General features: G+C 37.6%; 1 protein-coding gene across 19 annotated transcripts in view; it reads left to right on the top strand.

Moving 5' to 3' along the window:
• The window catches only part of MAPK8 (mitogen-activated protein kinase 8), a 103,327-nt gene that overhangs the window by 41,743 nt on the left and 33,662 nt on the right, over positions 1-27,922 (top strand). For 6 of the 19 annotated variants that reach the window (XM_046652615.1, XM_046652620.1, XM_046652614.1 and 3 more), the window contains 3 exons: positions 3,633-3,710; positions 25,834-25,992; positions 27,411-27,581. In XM_046652615.1, the coding sequence (XP_046508571.1) occupies positions 27,460-27,581 (122 nt within the window). In that variant the 5' untranslated portion in view covers positions 3,633-3,710; positions 25,834-25,992; positions 27,411-27,459. Of the gene's footprint in view, positions 1-3,615; positions 3,711-25,833; positions 25,993-27,410; positions 27,582-27,922 lie in introns of those variants that run through there. The other 13 variants (XM_046652619.1, XM_046652623.1, XM_046652625.1 and 10 more) reach the window with 6 other exon arrangements.

The following is a 27,922-nucleotide window of genomic DNA, read 5'->3' on the forward strand; positions in this document are numbered from 1 at the left end:
CATAGGGGGTGAAGTCTGACATTTTACATTTCTAGCAAGTTCCCAAGTGGTGCTGATTTTGCTGATTGGGGACTACACTTTGAGAACCATTAATCTGGGTATGTGGGGACAAGATCATTGCTGAGAATTTTGAGCAACCAGCTGATGCTCATGTGATTTGCAGTTTAAATTTAACACCACCTAGATGGTCTAAAAAAATTACCCTAAGATAATTTAATTTGGATTTATTCCCATAATGGCAATGAGTATCTCCAGGCTTTTGGTAGAAGCAAGTACTAGTTCTCATTGGAGAAATGCATCTCTATCCCAGGGCTGAAAGTTTTCCCAGAATAAAATTCCAAGTAAGTAGAGCAACGGACAGTCAAAAATAAAAACATAAGGAAACCAGGAACCGTGAGCAGGAGTCTGCAGCAGACCTGATAGAAAACGGGAATGATCAGACATAGAATATAAAATAACTGCTTACTAAGTTTAAACAAAAGGCATGTTGAAAATGTATTCCAAGGTTAAGAAATTATAAAGAACATCCGAAACGATTTTTTAAAAAACCAGCTAGAACTTATAGAATTGAAAATTGTACTAATTAAAACTTTAAAAAAAATCTTCAATGGATAGATTTAACTGCAGATTATGTAAGTTTGAAGAAGGGAATAATGAACTGAAAGATACATCTGAAGAAATTATCCAGCATATATTCAAGGGAAGCAGATGAAAATTATGAAAGAAAAGTTGAGACCTAAGAATGTCTAAACGTTGACTTGAGTGGCCTTTCGTAAGAGGGGCTGGGGAATAGACAATAGAGAACGAAGAGAGAGATACCTTCAATGGTGTCACACCCAGAAGACATTGGAACATAATCTTAAGTAAAAGGAAAAAACAATCTAGAGTTCTTCACCAAAGAAAAAAAGTAAGGGGAAATTCAGACACTTTACACAGACAGAATGTTTGCAGTTAGGAAGTCTTTGCTAAAGGAGATTTTGAAGAATGTACTCTAGGCAGGAGGAAAGTGATTCCAGATGGAAGGCCTGAAATGGAAGAATAAGTGGAAGCACGACAAGTAGTGAACAGCTTGGCAAATCGAAACCAGCCATGCTTTGTATAAACAGTAATTGTCTCGTGGGCTTTTAAAAATGTTAATACATATGCCAGTAATAGCATGTAAGTCAAACAGGGATAAACGGAGTTAGTGTTCTAAGGTACTTGTTGATGAAGAGAGCAAAGATGTGACGTTTCAGAATCTGGTCAGCATGTATGTTATAATAAAGAATAGCAATTAAAAGAAATGGAAGGGAATAAGGAAAAGTATGAAATCCAAAAGAAGAAAAAACAGGCAAAGATATAGTTCACAGAATAAGTAGAAAACATAAAATGGTGGACATAGATCTAAATATATTAGTAACTGTTAAATATAAAATAGACTAAGCCCCAAATAATTTGAGTGTCAGACTGGAGTTTTAAAAATTCAACTATGCAGTTTACCAAGAAAAGCTTAAAAATTTATAAGTTAAGAGGCTAGAAAAAGATACATCATGCAAATACTAATATAGATTTGTAAGGCACAAAGCTTCACTCTAGAGATAAATTGGGTTGTTTCACAGTGATAAAAGATATAATTTAATAGGAAAGTAAAACAGTACTAAATTTTACATGCCTAATACTGTGACCCCAAAATATGTAAAGAAAAAAAAATACAAGGATAAAACACATCCATAAGCATAGTTCAAGACTTTTCACCTTTCTCTTATTAACTGATAGAACAAGCAGACAAAACGTTGACGTAAAACTTGTTTATAATATCCTTTTATCTGTTTCATAACTCTAGCATCTGTAGTCACATCCCTTTTTTCACCATTCATAATGGGGAGTTTGTGCTGCTTTTTACTTTTTGCTTGGTCTCTCCAGAAGTTCATCAATCTTCTGTCCTTTTTTATTTCCATTTTTTTTAATTTTTAAAATATGCATAACATAAAATTTGCCACTAGTCACATTAAGTATATTTACAGTGTTGTGCAACCATCACCACTGTATAGTTCCAGAACATTTTCGTCACTCCAGAAGGAAACCTTGAACCTGTTAAGTAGTCACTCCTCATTTCCCCTATTCCAGCCCCTGGCAACCAGAAACTACTTTTTGTCTCTATGGATTTCTGTTCTGGATATTTCACATAAATGGAATCATACAGTATGTGGCCTTTTATGCCTGGTTTCTTTTCGCTTACCAGTGTGTTTTCAATTCAGGCCGTTCATGTTGTAGCACATATCAGTACTTCATTCCTTTTAATGTCAGAATAATGTTCCATTGTTTGTATGTACCGCATTTTGTTTATTTGTTCATCACTTGGTGGACATTTGGCTTGTGTCCACTTTTTGGCTGTTGTGAGTAATGCTGTTATGAACATTCACGTACAAGTTTTTGTTTGAGTACCTATTTTCAGTTCTTTTGGATATATGCCCAGGGCTGACATTGCTGGGTCATATGTTAATTCTGTGTTTAACTTATTGAGACCCCCACCACCTGCTTTCCACAGCACTTGCACCACTTTACATCCCTACCAGCAATATGCAAGGGTTCTAATTTCTCCATATCCTCGCCAGTGCTTGTTATTGTCTGTCTTTCTGATAAGCCATCCTAGTGGATATGAAGTGGTGTCTCCTGGTTTTGATTTGCATTTGCCTGGTGGTTAATGATGTTAAATATCTTTTCATTTGCTTACTGACCATTTGTTTGTATATCTTCTTTGGAGAATTGTTTTTGCCCATTTTTTAATTAGGTTGTTTGTCTTTTTGTTTTTGAATTGTAAGAGTTTTTTTTATATATTCTGAATTCTAGACCTTTGTCAGATATGTGAGTTACAAATATTTTCTCCTGTTCTGTGGATTGTCTTTTTACTTTTTTGATAGTGTCCTTTGATGTACAAAGTTTTTAATTTTGGTGAAGTCCACTTCGTCTGTTCTTTTGTTTCTTGTGGTTTTGGTGTCATATCTAAAAAAGCTATTGCCAAATTCAGGGTCATGAAGATTTACTCCCCTATTTCTTCTTCTAAGAATTTTGGCTTTTAAATTTAGATCTTTGATACATTTTGTGTTAATTTTTTTAATATAGTATAGGTAGGAATCCAATTTATTCTTTTCCATGTGGTTATCTAGTTGTCTAGCACCGTTTGTTGAAGAGACTCTTCTTCACCTATTGAATTTCTCTTTGCACTTTTGTTGAAAATCAGTTGACCCTTGATGTATGGGTTTATTTCCGTACTCTGATCTGTATGTACAGTACTATACTGTTTCGATTACTGCAATTTTGTGATAAGTTTTGAAATCAGGAAGTGTGAGTCCTCTAACTTTATCTTTTGAAAAATCTGACTTCTGGTTTTTGCTGATCCCTGTACTGTTTGTTTTGTTTCATTAATTTGTGCTCTCATCTTCATTATTTCTTCCCCTTTACTGTATTCCTTGAGTTTATTTTGTTGTTCTTTTTCTAGCTTTCCTGGATTGACATTGGCTTATTTTCGCTTTTTTAAAAGTATGCCTTTCTATCAATATACTGCATTAATTTATCTCACAATTTTTTGTTATTAATTCAGTTCCAACTGTCACTTTAGTAGTTTTCTGTTTATAGTCTACTGTTCCATGCAGATATTTTCAGTTTTGTCATTTTGACATCACAACCACAAATCAACTGGGAAAAGGCTTCAAAAAGAGGAAAATTAAAAGGTAAGTAAACATGAAAAGATGCGCGGTCTCATTAGTATTTAAAGAAGTACAAACTAAGTGAAATATTCTTAGTTTATGTTGAAAATTCTATTTCGAGAGTTGGTGTTAGCACTTTGGAAAATAATTTGGTGTCCCGTAGTAAAGCTGAACATGTGCTTATCCTATGACCCAGCAGTTCAGCGCCTAGGTAGATACCCTCGAAAGGCATAAGCACACGTGTGTGGGTGAGATCTACAAGAATGTTCATAGCAGTGTTACCAAGCCCTAAGAGACTGGTGACTGCAATGGGTCTTGTTGCCTGAGGTTGCTCACGCCAATAGAATGAGACTGGGTTTGGAACAGGAGAGCAGAAACTCTAATCACTGGTCAAGGAATGGAGAAGGGAGAGCTCGTGCTCTAAAACACCTTCTCCCTGAAGGGAAGGTGAGCAGGGTTCTCATGGGATGTGAAGTCGGGAGAGGTCTCCGCATCATCACGTGGGGCCGGGGACGCTCAGGGCATGTGCAGATCTTCCCTTCTTGTGCATGGCACCTTTTGCACACGTTCCTTTTGTGCACGGCACCCCATTGCCATCTTGCACCTTTCTGGTTTGGGCCAGTTCTGCGGTTTCGCCATCTGGCAGTGTTCTGCCTTGATTCCTGTAAGCAAGCACCACTTAAAAACAACATTAGACGTGGGAAATGTTTTCAGGGACTTCTCTGGGTGACGGCAACACTTTTCATCATAGGTCAGAAGTGGAAACAATCTAAATATCCATCAGCAGTAGATTGGATAAATAAACGGTGGAATTCATACAGTGGAATACCTTTCCACAGGGACAGTTAATGGACTACAGCTGCACACGCTTGCTCTCTCATGTCATAGTTACAATAGCAAATGGAAGAAGCAATCCTCAGAAGAATATACGCACCATGATTTCTTTTCTATGAAGTTTAGTAAGAGGCAAAACTAAAAAATATGACTAGGATAAATGCCTAGATTGTGAAGCTATAAAGAAAAATAAGTGAATCATTGTCAGAAACTTTAAGATAAATGGTTACCTCTTGTCGGGGAGAGAGGGAGAAGGTGTTGGGGAGGAATTTCAAGGTACTGGCGGGTGGTTTCAGGATACTGGGGGGTTTTACACTGAAGTTCACTTTATTCTTTCTTAAAGCGTATTTATATACTTAATACATTTTTTTCTTCTTTCTTTCCTTCCTTCCTTCCTCCCTCCCTCCCTCCTTTCCTCTTTCCTCCCCTCCCTCTCTCTCTCTTTCTTTCTTTCTTTCTAAAAGATTAGCGCTGAGCTAACATCTGCCACCAATCCTCCTCTTTTTGCTGAGGAAGGTTGGCCCTGAGCTAACGTCTGTGCCCATCTTCTTCTATGTTACTGTGTTATAGATGGGATGCCTGCCACAGCATGGCTTGATAAGTGGTGCTAGGTCTGCACCCAGGATCCGAACCGGGGAACCCCAGGCCACCAAAGTGGAGCACGTGAATTTAACCACTACACCACTGGGCTGGCTCCATTAATGCATTTTTTGATATATTATAAATTTCACAAGATGAATTCTTTGTACACTTCTACACCAGTAAATCTATAATCTTGATGAAATGTTTGATTTTTTTTTTTTTAATTGGTCAAAGGTTAACCCTTCCCAGCTTCTTTTTTAACTTTTTTGGTTAGGAAGATTGGCCCTGAGCTAACATATGTTGCCAATCTTCCTCTTTTCTTTTTTCTCGCCAAAGCCCCAGTATATCCTAGTTGTAAGTTGATTTTTTTTTTTTAAGGAAAATATCAATAACCAAAATGGGGACAAAAGAAGTGAAAGACCTGAATTGATCAATATTATGGAAATGGTATCAGGCTAGCTGCTTTTATATGTGAAATGGGAACCTGACCCACTTTTTAGAGTTCCACTTCTGTATTTCTGCAGCTCTGTTAGATGACACCACCTGATCACATTACTAAGATCTCAAAAGTGTCATGTCTAAAACAATCTTTTCATCTCTCTGCTTTTCCGGTGTTGTAAGTCTCTGTTTATTCTGGTTGACTCCCCTTAGTTGCCTTTGGATCACTACTGCACTTATTTTTATAATGCTTTCATTTATAAAAAATGCCTTTTTATAAATGAAAGGAAGTTTTCACCTCATTGAGGTCACGACAGAGCCTCATGTCGTTTTTCAATGCCAAAACAGAAGCCACTGAGCATAAGTCCTCTTAACCTACCTTTCCTAGGCTTAAATGCTTCCATATTGCTTATAGAATAATGCTTATACTTTTCGAAAAGGATGCATATTATAGATATCACCACTTTCCCTTTTATGTCCCTTTCCGTTTTCAACCCAGTATAGTTTTTGCCACTGCACACGAACATTACTCTCTTGTGGTATTATACTTCTCCAAGTTTTCCTTCTTACCTTGATTGCTGTTGTCATTTCTTCCTTCCTCCTTCTCTCTCTCCCTCCCTCCTTTCCTTTCTTCCTTAAGTTTCTCTTTTGAAAAAAAAAAAGAAAACTTAAATTTAGATCTTCCCTAAGATGCTCTCCTTAGCCTGCATCTTTGGTCTTATGAATTCATATGTAAAACAATAACTTACATGACGTAATAATTATGTTTTCTACTTGGGTTAATAATATCACTCTCCGTCCTGGCACATAGACTAGAATGTCTTCAGGTCTAGCTTCTTGTTCATCACCTGTATACCCAGCTGGTTCACAAATCCTGTTGATTCTCTTTTTAGTACTTGTCACGTCCTCCCTCACTTCACTGAACCCACCCAGGTTCCTTTGTCTTGCTTGCAGTCCTCAGATGATTCCTCATGGTCTGTGGTGCAAAAATACGTTCATCCTGCCTTTCTAGCCTTATTTCCAGCAACAGGTCCTTCGTGAGGCTGGATGCCCAGCAAAATGAGCCGTTGTTTACTCTTCCTTGGCGGTTGCTAGTTTTATCTTTTGTTTTGTGTTTGTTTTTTCCCTTGCTTCCTACTGTGCCTTCTCTTCACCCACATTCCCATCCCCTCCCCCTCCTCTCCCTCCCTACGTAGTGAATCTCAGAAAGAATGGCACATACTGATAGGTAAGCAAGTCTTTTTTCAGGCTAAATTCTTAGCCTCAAAGATTTCTGTAGCATCGCATTTGTATCTTTTGTGACCCTTGTTTCTGCCTTGGTTAAAATGAACTTGAGCGAGTGTCTTATTCTGCTGGCTAGTGTCTCTGCTTCTTGGGGTCAGGGAGTCATCTTTATTTCTTCTTTGGAGCTTCCAGCATGGTATCTATTGTTTACGTGAATTAACGGGAAAAAGATACCAACCCTAAAACCACGTGGTTTTTTTTTGTTAACCTCTTTATTTGGGGAGGGACACCTAAAAAACCATTAAATTTTAGAGTTAAAAGTGGTCTTTCCACTAATTTCTTCCAAGAGCATAATTTTATGGTTGAGAAAAATGTACTTCTAAAATTTAAGTGAATTGTCCAGTATCACACTACTCAAGTAATTTGTGGCTTCTGAAATTTTTAAATTGCACATTCTGACTTTTAGAAGCAATGCTGTTGATTTGAGGGCTGTGAAGAGTTACATCTTCTTATCCTTCCTCAGGCTGGAATTTGTCTTCTGCGTTCTCCCAGGCCCTCCTGCTCTGCTAGGAGTGGGGGTGGTGGCGAGTGAGAGGAGATCCTAAGTGAGCTGGGTTGTCATAACCCTCACTGGATGGGAATCCCCAGGTAGAAGGGTGGCGTCATCACTTTCTTTAGTCCAGTAGAAGTTCACTGCGTCCCCAGTTCCCTTCTTTCTGACCAGAGGCTGCCACCTTGTTTCACTGCCTCTAGACCTTCCTCAGACCTTTGCAGCTGGTAGGAAACCTTTCTTATTTTCTGTAATGTCATTTACAAACTTACATGTAGTCCGATCCTTATATGATTTTAAGAAAAATATCAGGAGGAGTGTTCGTGTTTGTTATTCATCTTTAATTATCCATAAAATCTGAATTCCATCCAAATTTGTCACCACTTTATTCTTCATCTTTCCTCAGTACCTACTTCTTAGTTCTCTACTATCTTTATAGATTGTAATTTACTATTCTGAAAAACATACACCTTATTATTATTTTCAGAGAGGAGAATTGGAACAATAGGACATTTTTTTTTTTTACAGAATTAAACTTTTTTCGCTTACCCACTAGATGGCTCAAGTACACCACTTCAGCAGCTGATGTCGACATTTGCCTACTTTGCCTGTGATTTCTGTGTTCTGAATACTGCTTACTTTTAAGTTGTCTAGATGAACTCTTATCAGGACCAGTTATTCCGGTGCTTTATCTATGTGTGACGGCAAGTTTCCCCACATTTTCTGATTGTTCACAAACGTCTGAAAAGCAGCTGAAGTCTTCTGCCTAAAAAGTAAAGATGTTGTGTTACAATGCTTAGAAAATTTTTATTCTTTGCTTTCAAGAGCTGTTTTGGACTTGAGTTCACTTGCCAATAAGCTATATAAAGATTCCCTCAAACTGGACAGATCATCCTTTTCTTTCTGACTCATGGTCATTTTGAGTCACTTTGCAGAATGTGGTGGTATTTTAGGAGTTTTTGAGGCACGTTGGGACTATTTGCTTCAGTTCAGTAGCAATATGTATTGAGTGTTTGTGTGTTTGGCACTGTACTAACCAGTGGGGGAGAACAGCAGATGAATAAGCAGGACATGTGTATCTGTAGGGAGCCGACTGCGTTAAGTTTTTTCTTTGAGTTTGTGAGGACAAGTAATAGGAAGAATGAAATGGCCAATGGAGGTTATGTTTGTAATCAGTGATGTGGACAGCATGAGGAGAATTTTATCTCTTTTTAACATTGTCCCTTATGAAAATAAGAAGTTTTAAAAATTGTATTCTTTAGAAATATTTTACACTCATGGTTGGTTGTTGTGTTCATAAGTAGAAAGGAAAGGGAGCTGAGATTGGTTGAATGCCGGTTTCTTCTATCATATGCCAGTTTCTTACTTAATATACATTATTTAATTGATTCTCCCAATAACCTGAAAGGCAAATACAAATATCTCCATTTTACAGATGAAGAAACTGAGGAATCAAATGGGTTAATAAGTCAGTTGTCCAGGATCAAACAATTAGTAAGTGAAGAGGCAAAAGTGGAGAGACCTCCTTCAAAGCTCTCATTTGCTCTAGGCATCCCTGTGGTCAGTCTCTTGGGAAGATGGTGCTTGTGTATCCAAAAGGGTAATGTGGGCCTCTTTGGGATATCAAGGGTTGCTTTTATTCTTTTGACCAAGAGAGAACCATTATTTCCATTAAGTCTCAGAAGAATTCTTAATAATTATTTTAACTGGTTGGACATTTCCGTATTCTAAAGACACTAAACTCCAAACAGTGGTTGGATTGCCTTTGACAATTGATTTTTTTTTTTTTAAAGCCCTTTAATATTATAAACCAGTGTTCTTGGCAAACTAGAACAGTCAGATACTTAGCATGATAGTAAACTTAGGTAAGAACTGGTTTATTCAGAGAAGTTGTTTGCACCCAACCTTATTCTTCAGGCATTGTGTATGTGTATGTATGTATTTAGTACCCATGGTAATAACTCTGAATTCCATCAGTTTGAAAATATTTGATTTAAAGGAAAATGACAAGTTATTGATTAAAAATACACAAGATATTAACAGTATTGTAAGTAGATAATTTGTTTCTTTTCATAAAACTCCCTTGTGTTCTCTATTGTTTAAGGGTCCTGTAGCTAAACTGTATATATAGGAAATATAGTTGCTATCCAAGGATCTTAAGGAAGCAAGACTGAAATAAGGTGAAACAAACAATTGAAAAAAACATTTAAAAGGGGTGCTTAACTTCTCTGTGGCTGTGGTATAGTTTGTCTTGGCTCTGTAGTCTTTGTCCTTTTTCACCATGTTAGTAAACAGTCATTAGGTACTTATCCTTCAGAGTTTTGAAAGTTGATATTGTACCTTCACAACAAAAATAATCAGTACTGCTGACTTAAACTCACTGATGTCGTTTTGTGTCATCAGATTTCAGTTAAACAATGTCATCCTCCCATGACCATGAGTAAATTTATAGCTCTCATGTCACCTTATTAATTATCCCACACGTTGCCTAGATATACTGAGATCTTTATTCTTTTTAATGTATTATTGGATATTGACAGTGTTATTACCATATTTACAAAATGTTGCTTTGTATGGAAATTCCAAAGCTTTGTCAATTCTTGATAACCAAGATAATGATAAACTAAGGAGATTGTTATTCCATCTTTTGAGGGAAATGTAAAATTATTCATCTGTCTGTAAAGGTTTTTTTTAAGTGTTAAATTCCTAGCCATTTTATTATTGATAGTTATGTATCTGAATGATATTTTACGTATCTGAATATTTTACATGGGAGAATGGGGAAGGAACTCTCCGTGTCAAGGAATAAGCATGTTCAGTGAGTTACAAATGTGGTATGACAATTGGATAACAATTATATCTTGCTGAATCAACTTCATCTAAACCTTAATTGCATATTGTATTGTTTAGTCACTTCCTGATTCAATGAGAAGTCACAATATGTAATAATCTAATAGCTAGCATATTCTGTTTCATAGTTTGCAGAATGTCCTTGGCAAATAAAGAAAGGTCCACAAGAAATCAAAAACAAATGAGCATTCTTTTAGAATACAACTTATCTAGTCTGTTTCCTGTAACTTGAAGTGACTGTGAATCAATGTCTTTATGTAATAATAGAACCCTAGGGATATTTAAATATTTAACCCACTATAACTTACTGTTAGTTGGAAATGAAGCAGGTTTTTTAAAAAAGAATATTTTTCAGTGTGTATTTTAATTCCCTGTGTCTTGTAAATATCATTGGTTTGCTATTTTGACCAGTCCATAGGAAAGAATAACTTTTATAGTATGCGGTACACACTCTGTGTTTGTGTGTGAAAATAGACAAAAGTTCCACAAATACTTATTAACCCATGAGCTGCATTCTGATATTCTCTATTCTATTTCATTTTAAAAAAAGTTCTAATCCACTAAATTGATTTCATGATCCATCAGTGGGTTGGGATTCATAGGATTGAAAAGTAAATTGCTTACCCTAAGCATTAGCAGCTGACTTGTTCTGGAGCAGCTTGGATATTTGGAAAGCTTTATTATTGCAGTGTAATAGCTGGCTTCAAAAAAAAAATCTTCTTTAAATCTTCTCTGCTGCATGATCACCAAATGTTATTTTACTTTTGTTTTCCGGACTTTTATTTAACTGAATGATTAGAACATGTTAGACCAAGAACCACCTGAAGTACCATGGGCCACAAAGGAAAGTTTAACATTGATTGAGATACCTTGGTTATTTGTGCACCTTTACAAGCAGGACATTTTAGTTAATAGAAAGTAAGTTTCAAGTTAATTGTTTAAAGGGATGTCATTAACCAGGACAGAGCATCCAGTAATAAGAATATTCTAAATGTGAAAAGTCTATATTGTAGAAAAATGCAATTTTATTAATTATAAGTAACCATAATTATTATTATGTTTGGAAACAATAACTCAAGTCACATCATTTATGTGGAATTGCTTTACATGTTTTATCTTTGCATAACCAAGAAATTTCACATTTCTTGGTTGACATAAAAGTTTATACTTAGGTAACTTTTAGTACAATATAAGAAATATTGTGTCATGAGAAGTATAGATAAAATTCAGATGAATAGTACCGTTTCCTGGCCTTATACGATAGCTTGTATTTGAACACTTAGAAATGGTGGAGAAGGGCACTTCACAAGAGGAAACAGAGGCATAAAGACAGAAAAGTTTGATATCTTCAAGCAGTAAAAAGTCCATTTGGATAGATTTCGTTCTAAGGGCAGTTTTTAAGCAGAGGAGAAAACTAACATCTCTTGCAATACCTATTTGCTACAAGAGATAGTAGGATGAATTTGAATGGGGTAAAGTTAGGCAGAGAGATGAGATAAATATTGTTGAAATAGTTTAGAGAAAAAGAAATGAGATTGAGTAGGATACTATCAACGGAAATAGAAAATTTTATCAAGATACCAGTAAAATCAACATGATTCGGAAACTGATTAGATAATTTGTTCAGAAATATTTGGGTCTCTGTTGTGCAGTTCTGGGAACGCAGCTGTGAACAAAACACATTTCCCTTTGCCCTTACAGAATTTTTAGTCCAGTGGGAAATTTAGACATTTACAATTCAGGGTAATCCATATGCTGCCATAGAAGAAAGCTAGTATGCCTTGGGAGCAAGTGCCCTGAGCGCTAAACTTGAAGCCTTATAGATGAGTAGGTCTTGACCAGGGAAGTGAGTAGCGAGAAGTATGTTGCAAGTAAAGGGAAACCGTGTGTCAGCTCAGAGGTCAGAGGGGTTGTGGTCCATGGGGGAACTACAAGAAGTTCCTTGTGGCTGTATCCTGTGATGGGAGAGGAGGCCAGGGCCAAATCGTCCAGAGCCCCACTACACCTAGTGAAAGGTTTGGGCTTTATCATCTGAGCAGAAGGGAGCAAAGAAGATTCAGGATCAAATGGGCATTGTAGGAGGATTTTAGTGGAAGATGTTTTAGTTATAAGTAAGAAACTTAAGCAAAAGAGAAAGAAAGTGATCCGAGGAAGTTTGGCACATGCAGGGGTAGGAAGTGCAGCTGGGCCTCACAAAGGCCGGGAACCAGACGTGGTCATCAGTTACTGTGAGGCCCTCTTGCTCTCCCTCTGCCTCACCACAAGATGTCTTGTATCTAGCTTCTCCTTCATTGTTCTTTCTTTGTATACTGGCCTCTCTGCTTCTCTAATTACAAAGCTAACCCACAGCCTCTTAGTTTTGCTCCCAATTCCAAATCCCCTGGAGAATCTGGTTGGCTCATTAAGTCAGTTGTCTCCCCTTGGTCTAATCAGCTATGGCCAGGAGAGCATATAGCCTAAGATGACTGCTTCAAAGCCCACCCCTCTCATAATTAAGGGGATGCAGTGAGTGCTGGGCTGGGCAGATTTCTCAGAAGGAACCAACTTCAGGAGATCACTCTGGCATCAGACGGAAGAATTGGGGCAGGGGGACTAGTGGCTCCCTTTAGGAGAATACAGTAATCCAGGCAATAGTTAGCCTGAGTTAGCGTGGTGAGTAAGAAGAGAATGAATTTATGGTAGATTAAAGATTGAATCTCCAGAATTGCATGGTAAGTTGGGTATGGGAGGATGAAGAATCAAGGATAATGTCTGTGTTTCTGGCAGAAATAACTGAGTGGATGGTGATAGCAGTCCCTGAGATGGAAGAACATAGGAGAAACAGATTTGGTGGTGATTGAAGGAGATGGAATAAATTCTTCAGTTTTGTACGTGCAGAGTTTGAGGTAGCTTTAAGATATCTAATTGGAGATGTCTCAAAGACCATTGAATATCTGCATCTACAGCAGAGGAAAAAGCTCAGTGGTAGATAAATGTTTGAAAGCTGGTTGTAAGTATTAATTGAAGCCATGAGAGTGGATGAGATTGCCCTGGGAAAGTATAACAAGAGAGGAGAGCCAGGACAGCCCTGAAAAGAATCATATCTGAGGGCTGGTGAGGGAAAAGGAGCCTACAAGGGTAGACTGAGAAGGAACAGAAGGTGAGAAAAATCAGGAGTATGCAGTGTTTTAGGAACACAAGGAAAGAGAGTGCTTCACAGGAGAGTGGTGAACAGTGCTAGATGCTGCTCAGCAGCATAAGAGTGAGTCAAATTTTGTTGGGTTTCAGAGCAAGGAGCTTGTTGATGACCTTGGTGAATGAGTTTAATGGAAATGGTCAAAATGGAAGCAGAGTTGAGGACTCTGGGAGGTGAAGAGATTGAAATAGCAAATATAAACAATGCTTGAGAAATTTGGCTATGAGATGACAGAGAAAGAGGAGCTTATGGCTGGAGGTTGTTATTGACAGTGAAATAGGGTTTTTAAGTGTGTGTGTGTGTGTGTCTTTTTAAAATTGCAGGGTCTTAATCATATTTGAGTGCTAGGAGAAAGAGTGATAATTATTTGGACAAGGTCAGGAGAGTTATTCAGAGAGCTGTTACATTGTCATGGTGAAGAATGAAGCAAAAATAAATATGTGAACACTGGTTTAGTAAAAGGAAATTGAGGTATTTCCTGACTTTTATTTTCTCTAGAGGGATTGGTATTATCTACAGGTAAGGTAGGGTTGAAGATTTAAGGAGCCGGGGGACTATTTGAAATAGATAGTGTAGAAGTCAGAGAAGATACCTAAGTAGGGAAACCTAGGATTTTCTTCCTGGCTTAGATTGGAGGCCTTGAATTTAAAAGCAGCACCAACATGCACCATTGTGTTTTTTTGTTCAGCAGCCTAGATATAGGCTCCAAAGGAGGAGACAGCTGGTTTGGTCCATACTGTGCATCAGGACAGAGCAGAGCAGGGATATCGGCTTAGTGATGGTTAACTAATGGACCATGGATTGTAAGCTGAGGGCAGAAAGAAGTAACAGTTTGAGAAGACTAATGGGAAAATAAGGTTGTTAAATGCCTGGGGGTCCTCATGTGCACAGAATAAGGGAGAACAATTCAGTGTGAGAGATTGATCTTATGATGAAGGTGACGCTAAAGGAAAACGAACCACTAGTTTTTTAGAGAATGGTAGTGCTGATAAAAGAAATAGATATGGAAGGAAGGAGTGAATCTGGGAAGGAAGAAAAGTTCTGTTTTCACTATGTAGAGTTTGAATACCTAAGGAACACCCAGACTCAGATGACCAAGAAGCAGTTGAAAATACAGAAGAGAGGTCAGAGCTGGAAACCAAATAGGGAGATCATAATTGAAGCCATGAATTTACCAAGAAAGGGAAATATCTAGAGTTATAAGGTCTTCTTAGGTACTGTGTACATTTAAGGAGTGGGAAGTAGCAGTAGAGAAAAGTTGCTTGCAAGGTTTGAGCAATTTGCAAAGAAATTCAAGAGAGGTTAAAGAGGACTTGACTGAGCAGGCCACTGGATCTGGGAACTTGTGAGTGGCTCTCCAGAGAATTCAAGAAGGAGTGTTGCATGCAAGTAGAGTGTAAGGATTTGAGTGACTTTTTTGCAACATGTTTATTGCCGATGAATGATGTATATTATATGTGATTTTTTTTATCTCCCCAATATACCAACATTCAAAAAATGTAACTTTGATTAGCTTCTTTATAAAAATGTATTAGCCAGGTTCTGGCTTTCCGAAATGGAATACACTAGGCATTTCATTTCTTAATGCCTCGGGAGTATCATAACAATTGATTTATTACTCAGGGCTGTCATGCTGCTGGGGCCTTTTGAGCACTGTTGGGATCATTCGTTCTTGTACTGAGTGGTTCCCGCAAGCTGTGTTTTTCTAGCCTTCCTCTGTGTCATTTGTTGCATTAAATCATTTGACGTTATTATTCAAGGATCTTTTTCCTTCAAAGAACTTCACTATGTTATGGTTTAAAATTGTTAGAGGCCCCTTTAGGAACAAATAAATACATTTAAGTTAGCACTGTTGACATTTGTGAGACAAAAAATCCAAAGAAGAAAAAAACACGCCATTTTAACACTTCTGCCACTTGGAGTGTTGGATGCCCGTGTTATGTTTAAATTGTCTTTTAAGTGATTTCATGAGCTTTTTCTATATATAGGTTATTGAACTACTCCAGAAAGCCATAAATCTTTTTTGAGGGTGTGAGGAGGGAGAGGATTAGTGGAGAAACACTTAATATATCTGCTATATATTTTTACAGGAAAAAAAGTCTGTGTCTTTAGTCTCTGGTCTTTGTTGCTATTGGTATGTTGGTAGTAAAAAAAGAGATTTTTATGCCACAAGCTATAGGTCTTATCAAGTGAAGGCAACATGAAGATGAGATAGAGCTTCATATTGGAGCTGTTTCTGAGTGATTGATTATTGGTTTGCAACTGGACAATTAAACCTTTTTCCTAGTCTTTCAAGTCTTCAACTTAGATTTGTCATATCTAGTTATTGCAATCAAATTGAAATGCTCTTTTTCTCTCCATATTGCTGAGCTTTCAGATTCTGAAACATGGTGTAATTTACTCTGAAATTCAGTGATTATTTTATTTCTTCTGGGAGTGGGCACGTTTAATTACAGAAAGCTGTTTGTCATGGAATAATTTTCTTCTAATATCTACCTAGCACTTTTTAAAAATTCTCATAATTATGTTGCTGGCGAGATAAACTAGTGGTAATTATATGTGGAATTAACTAATATGAATACAATTCCCTGTAAGATGCATCTGGGACGCTTCCCATTTGCTATTCCCAATTTGTGGTTTTAGGAAGTGTCTCTGGTAGTGATTGAATGTCATCAGCATTTTCTTCTCTTGTGAGCCTGAGAATCTTATTGCTAAATGACTTGACAAAAGTTATTATTAGAAAATGTTTGGCATTTAAATCTTCCTCAAGGAATGAGATATTTTGTATCATCAATTTTTTAGATAGGAGAAGTTAACCCAAAGTGCTGCATTGTACGAAGGTGCCCTTAAAGTGAGGTGTTCCTTCTCACATAAGAACTCATTAAAATTTTATAGGAATTTACAAGTATGAATTTTTCTTAGCTTTATAATGAAAATATCCTTTGGGTGCCTTGGAAATAGTATATTCTTACAAATTAGATTACTTATTTTTATTGAATTGAATGTCACTGAGAAAATTGGCATTGGATTTTAGCCACTAACATTAATAATCTAGGTACTGTTGAGCAACCCAGAAGCAGCTTTTTAATATTTTGTGATTTTTGCTATTTCAACTGCAAAGTATTTTAAGATCTTGGATACCAACTAAAATGTTAATGATAATAGCATGCTCATATTGGGTTCCGTTGCTTAAAGTTTGTCATCTTTGTTCTTTAAAAAGTAGCCAGAAGCACATTACTTTATTGCTGAGGACCCTGCTATAAAGTCCTGAGATCTTTGAATAAATAACTGGAATGTCTGAAGTCTTGGAAACTAGTTCTGAGGCTTACGGTGTTCATGTGGCTGCCACTGTTTTAGTTAAAGGCAGCATCCTCAAAATAGAGAAAGTGTAAAGGGACACCTGTCTTATCATTGTTTTGTGGTTGAAATGTAATAAACCTCAACCAAGCTCAACTAAGAATTAAATGGGGGGCCCGGCGCGGTGGTTAAGTTCACACGTTCTGCTTCTCTGCGGCCTGGGGTTCGCCGGTTCAGATCCCGGGTGCAGACGTGGCACCACTTGGCATGCCATGCTGTGGCAGGCATCCCATGTATAAAGTAGAGGAGGATGGGCACGGATGTTAGCTCAGGGCCAGTCTTCCTCAGCAAAAAAAGGATGATTGGCAGCAGTTAGCTCAGGGCTAATCTTACTCAAAAAAAAAAAAAAAAGAATTAAATTGGTTTTATGAATAGATCCTACAAAACCCAATTGCACAAGTACAAACCAGGCCTTCTTCCTCCCATCCCCTTTGTGGTGGGGGTCAGATTTTCCTAGAAAAGAGCGAATACTGGGCGTGATTGGTGTACGTAGTAGGAAGAATCGATGATGGCCCAGGCACCGCGGTTATCTCTAGGCTGGAATAATTCCTTTCTGCACTGATGGGTACTAAAGAAACATGCTGATTATACTTAGGTTTAAAGGATTTGCCCTCTACTTTTTTTACAGAGAATCTGTGGGAGTAGATTCTAACCTCTTCTTTATAGTACAGAGAAGGAAGAGAAAGAAGAGTCAAATTTAGAGAGGCATTATTTCAGCCCCCATCTCCGCTCATTTAGGCTCTTTAATAAAGTGTAATTCAGGTGAATTAATTTTTATAAGATTCTAACTTCTTCCTAGAAGCTTCATTATTTTAATGCTTATGGTAGTAACATTTTGTCTTACATGACTTTAACTTTTGAATATTCAGCTATGCTTGTCTTGCAGACAAATAAAATGAGAGAATGACCATTTAAATAGTATAGACAATTCTGCCTATCCCAGTGAGCTTATGCCCTTGGAGACAGGAATCTGCTGTTCTCTCAATCTTATTGGTTCTTATATGTCTCCCATAGGGTGAGCATCTCATATTTAGTGGGGCACTATGTGTTACTATACTAAATGTTATTCTATTTTATGATTTAAGGAATTTTCCGGAATGATTTTGACTGCAAGTTTTATGGATCATTTAGAAGAATGGAATCTTGTGCTCACTGGAGTTAGAGTCTAAAGTCAGTGTGTAGAGCCAAACTCAAAATCACTCTTTCAAGTTCCTTAACTTGTAAAAAGACAACATAAATAAATCTTTTGTGTGCTCACACATGCTCCTGAACATTAGTTCTTATACACAATTATATTGTCCTAAGTAAAAGATAAAGAGGGAAAAGGCAGCATGGAGCCACCATGAGGTAGTAGAGGCCAAGAGTTAGACAGAAGAAATATTTAGAGCAAAGAGTGAGATGGTTTATTAGTCAGGGTTCTATAGAAAAACAGAACCAACACAATGGATGGATAGCTAGATTTGTTATGGGGAATTGGCTCCCATGATTATGGAGACTAAGTCCCAGATATGCAGCTGGCGTGCTGGAGACCCAGGACAGCTGATGATATAGTTCCAGTCCAAGTCTAAAGGCCGCCAGACTCGAGACCCGGGAAAAGTCAATATTTCAGTTTTGGTCTGAAGGCAGGAAAAAGCCAATATCCCAGTCTGAAGGCGCTCAGGCAGGAGGAGCTCCTTTCTACTTGCAGGTGAGTTGTCAGCCTTTTTGTTTTATTCAGGCCTTCTGTTGATTGGAGGAGGCCCACCCACATTAGGGGCAGCAATCTGCTCTACTCAGTATATTGATTTAAAATGTTAGTCATCCAAAAACACCCTTACCGAAATACCCAGGATAATGTTTGACCAAATCTCTGGGTACCCCGTGGCCCGGTCAAATTGACACATAAAATTAACTATCCGAGATGGGGTGTGTTGGTAGCCACAAAAACAGGATGAGTAAAGATAGATGGGCTACAGATCGTGCCAGTGACTTATTGCCAAGATCACTTGATGATTAGAGCTGTCTCGAATTCTGAGTCTTGTTGTAGAGCCTGAGTTATTATCTTTTGTCTGTCAGGCTTGGTTGTCTGGCTGCATTGAGCTCACTCTTTTTTTCCCTAAGTACTTTTTATATAATTATTTGGTTTAACTTGTTTGTCTCCATCCTCAGGTTCACCAGACCAACCATTTTATGGGGGCCAGCCTGATAGCAGTAGTCTTGTTCCTTGTATAGACGTCACAGAAATAAGCCCTGAGTTATAAAAACCCAATTCAGTCACTTTTTTTTCCTGCTAATGAAGGAAAACACTGGTGAATATAAATAGAACAATTTATTAGGTAATTTGTGACTTTACGAAGATTTACATTCTTGGTTAACCTTTTTAGCAGTTATTTATTAAATTATAACTCTCTGAAGAGCTGACTTGTGTTGGGAATCTGGAGATGTAGGAGACACAGTTCTTGCCCTCAAACAGACCACAGTCTGGTAGTAAAGTCTGCATGTTTAGGTATACAGCAAGGTAGTTTAGGTGAGAAATTAGGTTCAAGCTGGCTTGAGTGGAAAAGGCTTCATGAAGATCATGTTTAATAAAAGAGGTGAAAATATGTCACAAAAAAGAAAGAGAAATGGGCAAATCAGGTGCGTGAGTTTTGGGGGGTGATAAGTTAGCCATGTTGATATGAGTGTAGTTTTCTTGCCAGAGGAATGTTGAGAGGTGAAATTTGAAAGCTAGAGCTAAACCACAATATTTCCACGACATTCAGTTGCATATTAACTCCTTTGAGCCTCAGTTTGCTCCTCTATTAAAAATGCCTGTCTTTTCTCTTATTCCTGTGGGTCCCGTAACCAGTTACATCTAAATTCTATAGCTGTAGTTGATTTGTTTTTAATCCAAGAAGAGGCCTTTCTCAGTAGGGAAATGAATCATCAGGTCCATACCATTTTCTTCTCACACTCTTGCTGTTCCAGCTTCTTCACTGAGAGAACAGAACAGCAAGTGCATCCTCCATACATCGTATCAGTGTCCTTCCTGCCCTTGTCTTGGAAATTGCTCCTTCTGTCTCAGTCTCTTGCTGGTATTTTCTGATGGCAATGCTACACCAATACCTCCATCTGTATGGCCACACATGCTCTGGATCCTATTGCTTTCTACCTTTTCAGAGATATTATACTATCTGAAACCTCTCTTTTCTTTTTCACTCCCCTATTTTCACGCTTTTCCTCTTTATTGGATCCTTCTCTTAGTAGGTAAGTATGTTCAGGTTGTCTCTATGTTATCTATGCTATGCTATGCTATACCATGTTATATATCATGTATAATGTAATTATCCTCTCATGACCATTTACCTTACTCCATCAATTTCCTCTCATCTTCTTTGCTAAGCTTCTCAAAAGAGGTAGCTACACCCTCTTATCCTGTTTCTAAAATCCTGTCCTACTCACACCTCAGCCCATTCCAGTCTAGTTTCTGTCCCCTATCACTTTACTCAAATGACTTATTTGATAGTTCTTTACCATCCGATACTATTGACCACTCTCTTTAAAACTCTTCTTTTGGTTTCTTCAGTCTGTTCTCTTCATTTTATGTGTCTCTGACTATATCTTCTCTGACTTCTTTGTTGGCTTATCTTTCTCTAATTGCTCATTGTATGTGGGTCTTCACAAAGCTGAATCTTAGGTCTGTCTTTCCTTACTACTACACTCCTCGAGTCATGTCATTCTCTCTTGTTGCTTCAATTAACAACTCTTAAATTTGTATCTTTCTCCCAAACTTCTCCTCTGAGGTCCAGTTCCGTATCTAGCTACCAATTTGATATTTCCATTTGAGTGTCTTGGAGATATCTCAGACTCAGCATGTTTATAACTTTTCCTCTTCCTCCATATCCTCTTTAACACTAAGATTTGCTTTATTTTGGACTCAATATAGTGTACGAATGAAAGACTCAAATCTTCACTCTACCTCTTACTAACTTTGTAACCATAGGCAGTCCTTTTCTAAGACTTAATTGCATCATCTCTAAGATGGGAAAACAATAGTTCGTATCTTAACATAGGGAAACATCAGACAAAATGATATATATGGGACTTATACTTCAGCCAAGGTGTAGTAACAGGTACTGAATTTGCTCTCTAGCCTAAAACAACTAAAAAACCCTTATAAGACTACTGTGAGGATTGAAAGAGTGTTTACAAAGCACTTGAAACAAGACTTAGCAGAAAGTAAGCTCTATATAAGTGTTTACTTTTATTATTATTAAATATGGTTATGATAAAAAATTGTGGGATGAAACTTAAGTGGTACTTAAAGAGTAAATTACACTATTAAGTGCTTATATTATAAAAAGCAGTTCTCAGATCAGTACTCCTAAGCTTCTGTTTTAAGAAACTACAAGAGGGGCCAGCCCTGTGGCTGAGTCATTAAGTTCATGCACTCTGCTTTAGCGGCCCAGGTTTCCTCCAGTTCAGATCCTGGGCACGAACATGGCACTGACATGGCACTGCTCACCAAGCCATGCTGAGGTGGTGTCCCCACATAGTGCAACTAGAATGTACAACTATGTACTGGGGAGCTTTGGGGAGAAGAAGAAGAAGGGGAAAAAAACAAAGAAGATTGGCAACAGCTGTTAGCTCAGTTGCCAATCTTAAAAGAAAAAAAGAAAAGAAAGAAACTAGAAGAGAAGAGCAGTCCCAAAATGAGCAAAAGGAAGGAAATAAAGACAAGAGTACAAACCAGTGAAAGAGAAAACTACAAAACAGTTGAAAAAATCAAAAATTAAAATCCAGTTTTCTGAATGTTCAATAATAGTGATAAAATTCTGACTAGACTGATCAGGAAAAAAAGAAAGATGGCACAGGTTACAATAACAGGAATGAAAGAGGACACATGACTGCAGTTCCTGTAGACATTACATTGGACACCTTAGATAAAGTGAACAAATTCCTTAAAAACACAAACTACCAAAGCTAATTTAAGAAGAAATAGTTAACCTGAAGAGCCTTATACATATATATAAAAAAAAAACTTTTTAATTTGCGATTGAAACCTTTCCTCAAACGAACTTGTCCTAGGACGCTTCACGGAGGCGTTCTGTCAAACATTCAAAATAAAGTTTTATCAGTTCTGCACAAAGTCTTTCAGAAAATAAAAGAGGAGGGAACACTTCCCAACTCATTTTATGAAGTCACTATTACCCCACCATGAGAGAAAACTACAGACCAACATCCCTCATATAAAAATAGATGAAAAAACTTTTAGTGAAATTTTAGCCAACTGAGTCAATAATAGTATATAAAAAGGATAATACTTTTGACCAAGTGGGATTCATTACAGGAATTCAAGGTTGGTTTAACATTGGAAGATCAGTGTACTTTATCATATGAACTGAGAAAGCAAAACTATACTGTCTCCTCACTAGACTCAGAAAAATCACTTGACAAAATTCAATACTCGTTAATGATAAAAACTCTCAGTAAACTAGGACTTGAAGAGGACATTCTCAACCTGTTGAAGGGCATCTAGTAAAATCCTTTAATTTACAACATACTTAGTAGTGAAACACTGAATGCCTTTCCACTAAGATCATGAACAAGAGAATGATGTTTGTTCTTACCACTTCTATTCAGGATTGTATGAAATTATAGCTAGTGCAATGGGGCAAGAAAAGGAATTCAAAGGCATCCAAATTGGAAATGAAGAAATGAAATTGCTGTGTGAGTAGAATCTCAAAGAATCCACAAAAGAAGCTATGAGACTAATAAATGAGCTTAGTACAAAGTTATTTAACAAAAAAATTATACTTCTGTGTATACTAGCAATAAACAATTGAAAATATAAATAAAAATAAATTAACATAAAAAAATTTACAATAGCATCCAGAATATCACTGCACCCAGAGAAGTTGAACAGATTTTGCCTGTATATTGGAAACTGTAAAACATTGCTGAGAGAACTTAAAGGAGAACCAAGTAAATGGAAATGAATATCATGTACATGGATCAGAAAACAGGCAAAACACATGAACAGACAAATCATCTAAGAGCATCTCCAGATGGCAGAAAAGCACATGAAAAGATGGGTTCAGCACCATCAGCTATTAGAGGAGTACAAGTTTAAAGCCATGCTCAGGTACTGCGCACCTGCTAGAATGGCCAAGCCAAAGATACTGGCCTGAACAGGTGTTGATAAGGATGAGGAGGAACTGGCTCTTTCCTACAGTGCTGGTGGGAATGCAAACTGATAACAGCCACTCTACGAAACAGTTTACCAGCTTCTTAGAAAGTTAGACATGCCTTCATCATATCCCATCCTGGAGATTTACCCTAAAGAAATGAAAACTTATTTTCACACAAAAAATCTATACACAAAGGATCATAATAGTTTTATTTGTAATAGCCAAAACAACATGTGAATGGATAAAGAAACTGCTGTACATTCATACAATGGAATAATAATTGGCAAGAAAAAGAATGAGCTATTGATTTATATAGCATTTTATAAATGAAAAAAATTATAGTGATGGGAAAAGATCATAGTTGTCGGGTAGGCTTGGTGGGAGGGTGTGATTATATAAGGGGATAGCACGAGAGGTTTTTCTCCGGTAAGATGAAACAGTTCTGTATCCTGATTGTGGTGGAGATTGCACTCATATATGTATATAGTAAATTTACATAGAACTATACATACACACACACAAAATTGGTGTGTGTAAAAACTGATACTATTTTTGCATCTTCAGTGTGAGTCTAAAATTATTTCAAAGTAAAAAGTTTTGCTTTTTTACAGTCATACTTTTTAAATGAGCAAAATAATTAATTATTTACTTCACCAAAAAAAGATATATGAGTAGCATATAATCCCATGAAAGATGTTCAGCATCATTAGTTATTAGGAAATGCAAATGTAAACCACAATGAAATACCACTGTACTCCTACTAGTATATGTAAAATTAAAAGCACAAGAATGTGGGGCAAGTGGAACTCTCCTACATTGCTGGTAGGAATGAAAAATGGTACTGCCACTTTGGGAAACAGTTTGGCAATTTCTTATAAAGTTAAACATAGAACTCAGAGATCCCCCTCCTACGTATTTACCCAAGATGAATGAAAGAAAAATGTGTGTGACTATTTATAGTAGCATCATTTATAATAACCCCAAAACTGGAAACAATCCAAATGTCCAAATGATAGATCCACACAATGGAATACCACTCAGTAATAAAAAAGAATGCAGCTTAGATAAATCTTAAAAGCATTAGGGCAAATGCAAGAAGCCAAACACAAAAATTATATCCTGTATGATTTCATTTATGTGAAGATCTAGAAAAGGCACAACTAAGCGGTTCATTGGTTGCCAAGGGCAGGCCGAGGGTAGAGGGCAGGGATTAACTGTACAGGAAACATTTTGTGGTGATGGAAATATTCTATATTATGATTTTGGTGGTGGTTACAGGGTCGTATACATTTATCAGAACTCATCAAATTGTACAGTTTAAGTTGGTGAATTTTTTAGGACTTTTGCATGTACTGTTTTCTTCTTCCTAGAAAGCTCCCTTCTCTCCCTGCATAGTTAACTCTCAGTGTTCAGTAGCATCCTGCCCTCTTCCTTCCTTGCTCTTAGCACAGCCGTAGTTATGGTCAGGTGGGTACTACACAATGTAAGGTTTCTTTTTCTGTCTTAACTGCAGACTCCATGAGGGGCCAGATGCTGGTTACTATTGCTTTCATAGTGCCTAGCATAGAACTTAACCCAGGTACTCCAGTAAATAGCGCACCACTGATCATCAGTAAATAGTGCACCACTGAGCGTGAGTCGAGTGCTCTGTTTGCTCTTTGTAGGAGTGGTAGCTGTGGCTTCTGCAGAGGGTGCCACTGGCTCGGGCTGCCTACTTAACCTTGGGTCCTCTGTCTGCTGCCCCTGCACTGTTCCTGGGCAGTTGTGATGGCTGTTGCTGCTCAGCTGCTACCACAGCTTCATCCAGACTTCCCTGTGGGTACAGTGGGACCCTACTCCTGCTGCTGGGCCACTCTGTTCCGAAATAGAGAGAAGCCTTTCCTTGCTGTTACTGTTTTAGCAGAAAGGGAAACCTGTCCTTTGTATGTTCCTGGATCTGTTCGGCTTTTTCTTTGATTTGCAACAAGTTGGGAAACTGAAACACAGCTTTTTTGTCACCTGGTTTGGTAGCAGTAAGTAAACTCCTGTGAAGCATCACAGAGTACCCCTTTCTCTCCTGATCCTGCGTCTTCCTAAGGAGTGGAATATCAGCCCTCTCAGTAAGCTTAGGAAGTTGCATCTGCAGACGCAGTTTGACTACCTGAGGTGCAAACACTGTCGCCTCTGTGCTCAGCCTCTGAGCACATGTGCAGGTTACCAGAGACCATTATTGTCTGCAGGCCCTGTGCAGACTCAGTTTCTAGGATAAATGTGTAGAATATTTGATGAGGACCTGACACCTAACACTTCCCTTTCTTCCTCTTCCCACTTCTCCTCTTCCCTATTTCCGTAGTCTGGTAGGCAAGAGGAAGTTCAAGTTAAGGTAGGACATTGGTCTGGATGTGTATTTGATCATCCTTTGAGCGTAGCTGAGTGTTTAAATCATTACCAAACTCTTTTCTTTCTTTCTTTCTTTTTTTTTGTGAGGAAGATTGTCCCTGAGCTAACATCTCTGCCAGTCTTCCTCTGTTTTGTATATGGGACGCCGCCACAGCATGATTTGATGAGTGATGCATAGGTCCACACCCGGGATCCAAAGCCGTGAACCCCAGGCCGCCAAAGCGGAGCATACAGACTTAACCATTACACCACCCACCCGGCCCCACTCTTTTCGTTAACTTACTGTGGTCTATCCACTTAGGCAAAATCAATGAGACTTGTCATTCAGACAGTCCTCTTTGGAGTATTACGTGACTAGTTTAGTTACTATTTTGGAAATGTTTCCCTGGGCCTTTCTTCAATTTATCCAAATCATTTCTGTAACTCTTCAGTTGCTTCCAGTTTATTTGTCTTCTCTTTTAAAGCCTATACTATTTGGAGTTTTTGTCTAGTTTTTAACTCCATCACACCTAAGAATTCTCATTAATTTTAATTTTGTCGCTGTCATCTGAATTACTAGAATAGCTCACTACTTTTTCTGTTCTAACTCTTGCTCTCCTCCTCTTGCAGTATAATCTCTAAGTAGCAACCAGGGACCTGGTCAAGGCACTCTCTTGCTCTCCATTGTCCACTGGCTTCCATCCTCCTCTAAGAATTCAGCTCTCAGAATCCAGTTCGTGAGCCTCTGTATGATCTGGCCCCGGGGCACAGCACAGTACCTGGCACATGGTAGGCACTTAATATTTGTTGAATTAATTCTTTGTGTTTTCAGTCTTATCAAGATTTTGTTTTTTATTTTTTTAAAAACTTAACATTTCTTTGTGTGTGCCTGTGCTGGTTTTTTTTGTTTTGTTTTGTTTTGTTTTTTGATGAGGAAGGTTGGCCCTGAGCTAACATCTGTTGCCAATCTTCCTCTTTTTTTTTCCTCCCCAAAGCCCCAGGGCATAGTTGTATATCCTAGTTGTAGTCATTCTGGTTCTTCTATGTGGGATGCCGCCACAGCATGACCTGATGAGCGGTGTATAGGTCTACACCCAGGATCTGAACTGGTGGACCCTGGGCTGCCGAAGCAGAGCATGCAGACTTAACCACTCAGCCACAGGGCCAACCCCTTGTTTTTGTTTTTGTTTTTGTTAGTGCTGTGTTACAGCCAGACACACGAAAAACAGTAATTCTTTAAACCTAACTGATTTCTCGGTTAATTGCAGAATGTGGGGAGCAGATTGGAGCTGTCTTGCATGCATTTCAAATAGGCCACTTTCATCTAGTAAGGATGGATAATAGATTTGTTAATAACCAATTCTCAGATGAGCAGAAGAAGACTGCCTTGGCTTTCAATCAGATGGGTGGTAAAGAGCTGTGGTCAGAACTTAGGTCAGGCGTTGAGGCCCCAAACACTTCACAACAGTATTGTTTTGTTTCCTATCCTGAAATACTAAATGCCTCTCTCTTATATTTTCTTATTTTTTTTAAATAACTTTATCTTATATCTTCTTATTTTACTTATATTTTCTACCCTGCTTCTCATTCTTTCAACCTTTACAACCTCAACATAAGCATTCCACCCAGATCAAGTTGCTGCTGGGGGTCTGAGTGACAGTCCTGTGCTGCGCTCTGTTTGTTAGGTAGGGGTGGTGTGGGCTAAGCAGCTTACTGGCCTGTCAGTTTTTTGTTCCTTCCGTGTGACACTAACTGAGATTGTGAATTATTTTTGAGTGAAAGTTTATCAGTTTCTTACAAGAATTAAGGTTTCTATACTCTATAATAAACATATAAAAAGGACTGGTTTTAATTTTAAACTATGGAAGTGACCTTGAAAACATGTTTAGTTATCATTATTTGCTTTTTTTTTTCTTCACTGTCTTCCAGTAAGTTTAGACATGTATGTGTTAATATCAGTTCTGTTCTTACTTTGGAGAAACTGTTTACCCTAGTAAAAATTTTGTTTTTAAACTGTCGGTCATTTCCTTAAGTATGAAAGATGCTACCCAGGCTCTGTGGTATTTTTCTTTCTAATTGTGTTTTTAATGAAGCAGCTCTTTTAACATGATCTAGCAATCTGTGTTACTATCAGTGAACAGAGTGAGGATGCAAATTTTAAGATTGAACCAATTCATTTTGTTAACATCACATTTTCCATTTTGCAGCTTCGTGGTGAATTTTTGGATGAAGCCATTAAATTAATTGCTTGCCATCATGAGCAGAAGCAAACGTGACAGCAATTTTTATAGTGTAGAAATTGGAGATTCTACATTCACAGTCCTGAAACGATATCAGAATTTAAAGCCAATAGGCTCAGGAGCTCAAGGAATAGTATGGTAAGTGTTTACTTCCAAATATTAAGCATAGAATCACTAACCGCTGTCTTTTCTCCTTTCATGGTATAGATACCTTGGTAAATAGTTAACTTGCCTCAAAACATTAAAATAAAACTATAAAATTTAAAGCTATAACAGTAAATTGTTTTGTTCTAGGATTAATGGTCTTTATTATTATTTATAAAACATAACTATAAATCAGCACTGCCATCTTTAAGTATAAATTATGATTAAATACTTGGTCTTAAGCCATATAAGATAAATACCTATATCAGGAAAAAATAAGTGGCTTGCTTGTTAATTCCTCGTATATATCTATTCCCATAGCTAATTGTTTAATA

The sequence above is a fragment of the Equus quagga genome, chromosome 2, assembly GCF_021613505.1.
Source record: "Equus quagga isolate Etosha38 chromosome 2, UCLA_HA_Equagga_1.0, whole genome shotgun sequence".
NCBI classification, from domain to species: Eukaryota; Metazoa; Chordata; class Mammalia; order Perissodactyla; family Equidae; genus Equus; species Equus quagga.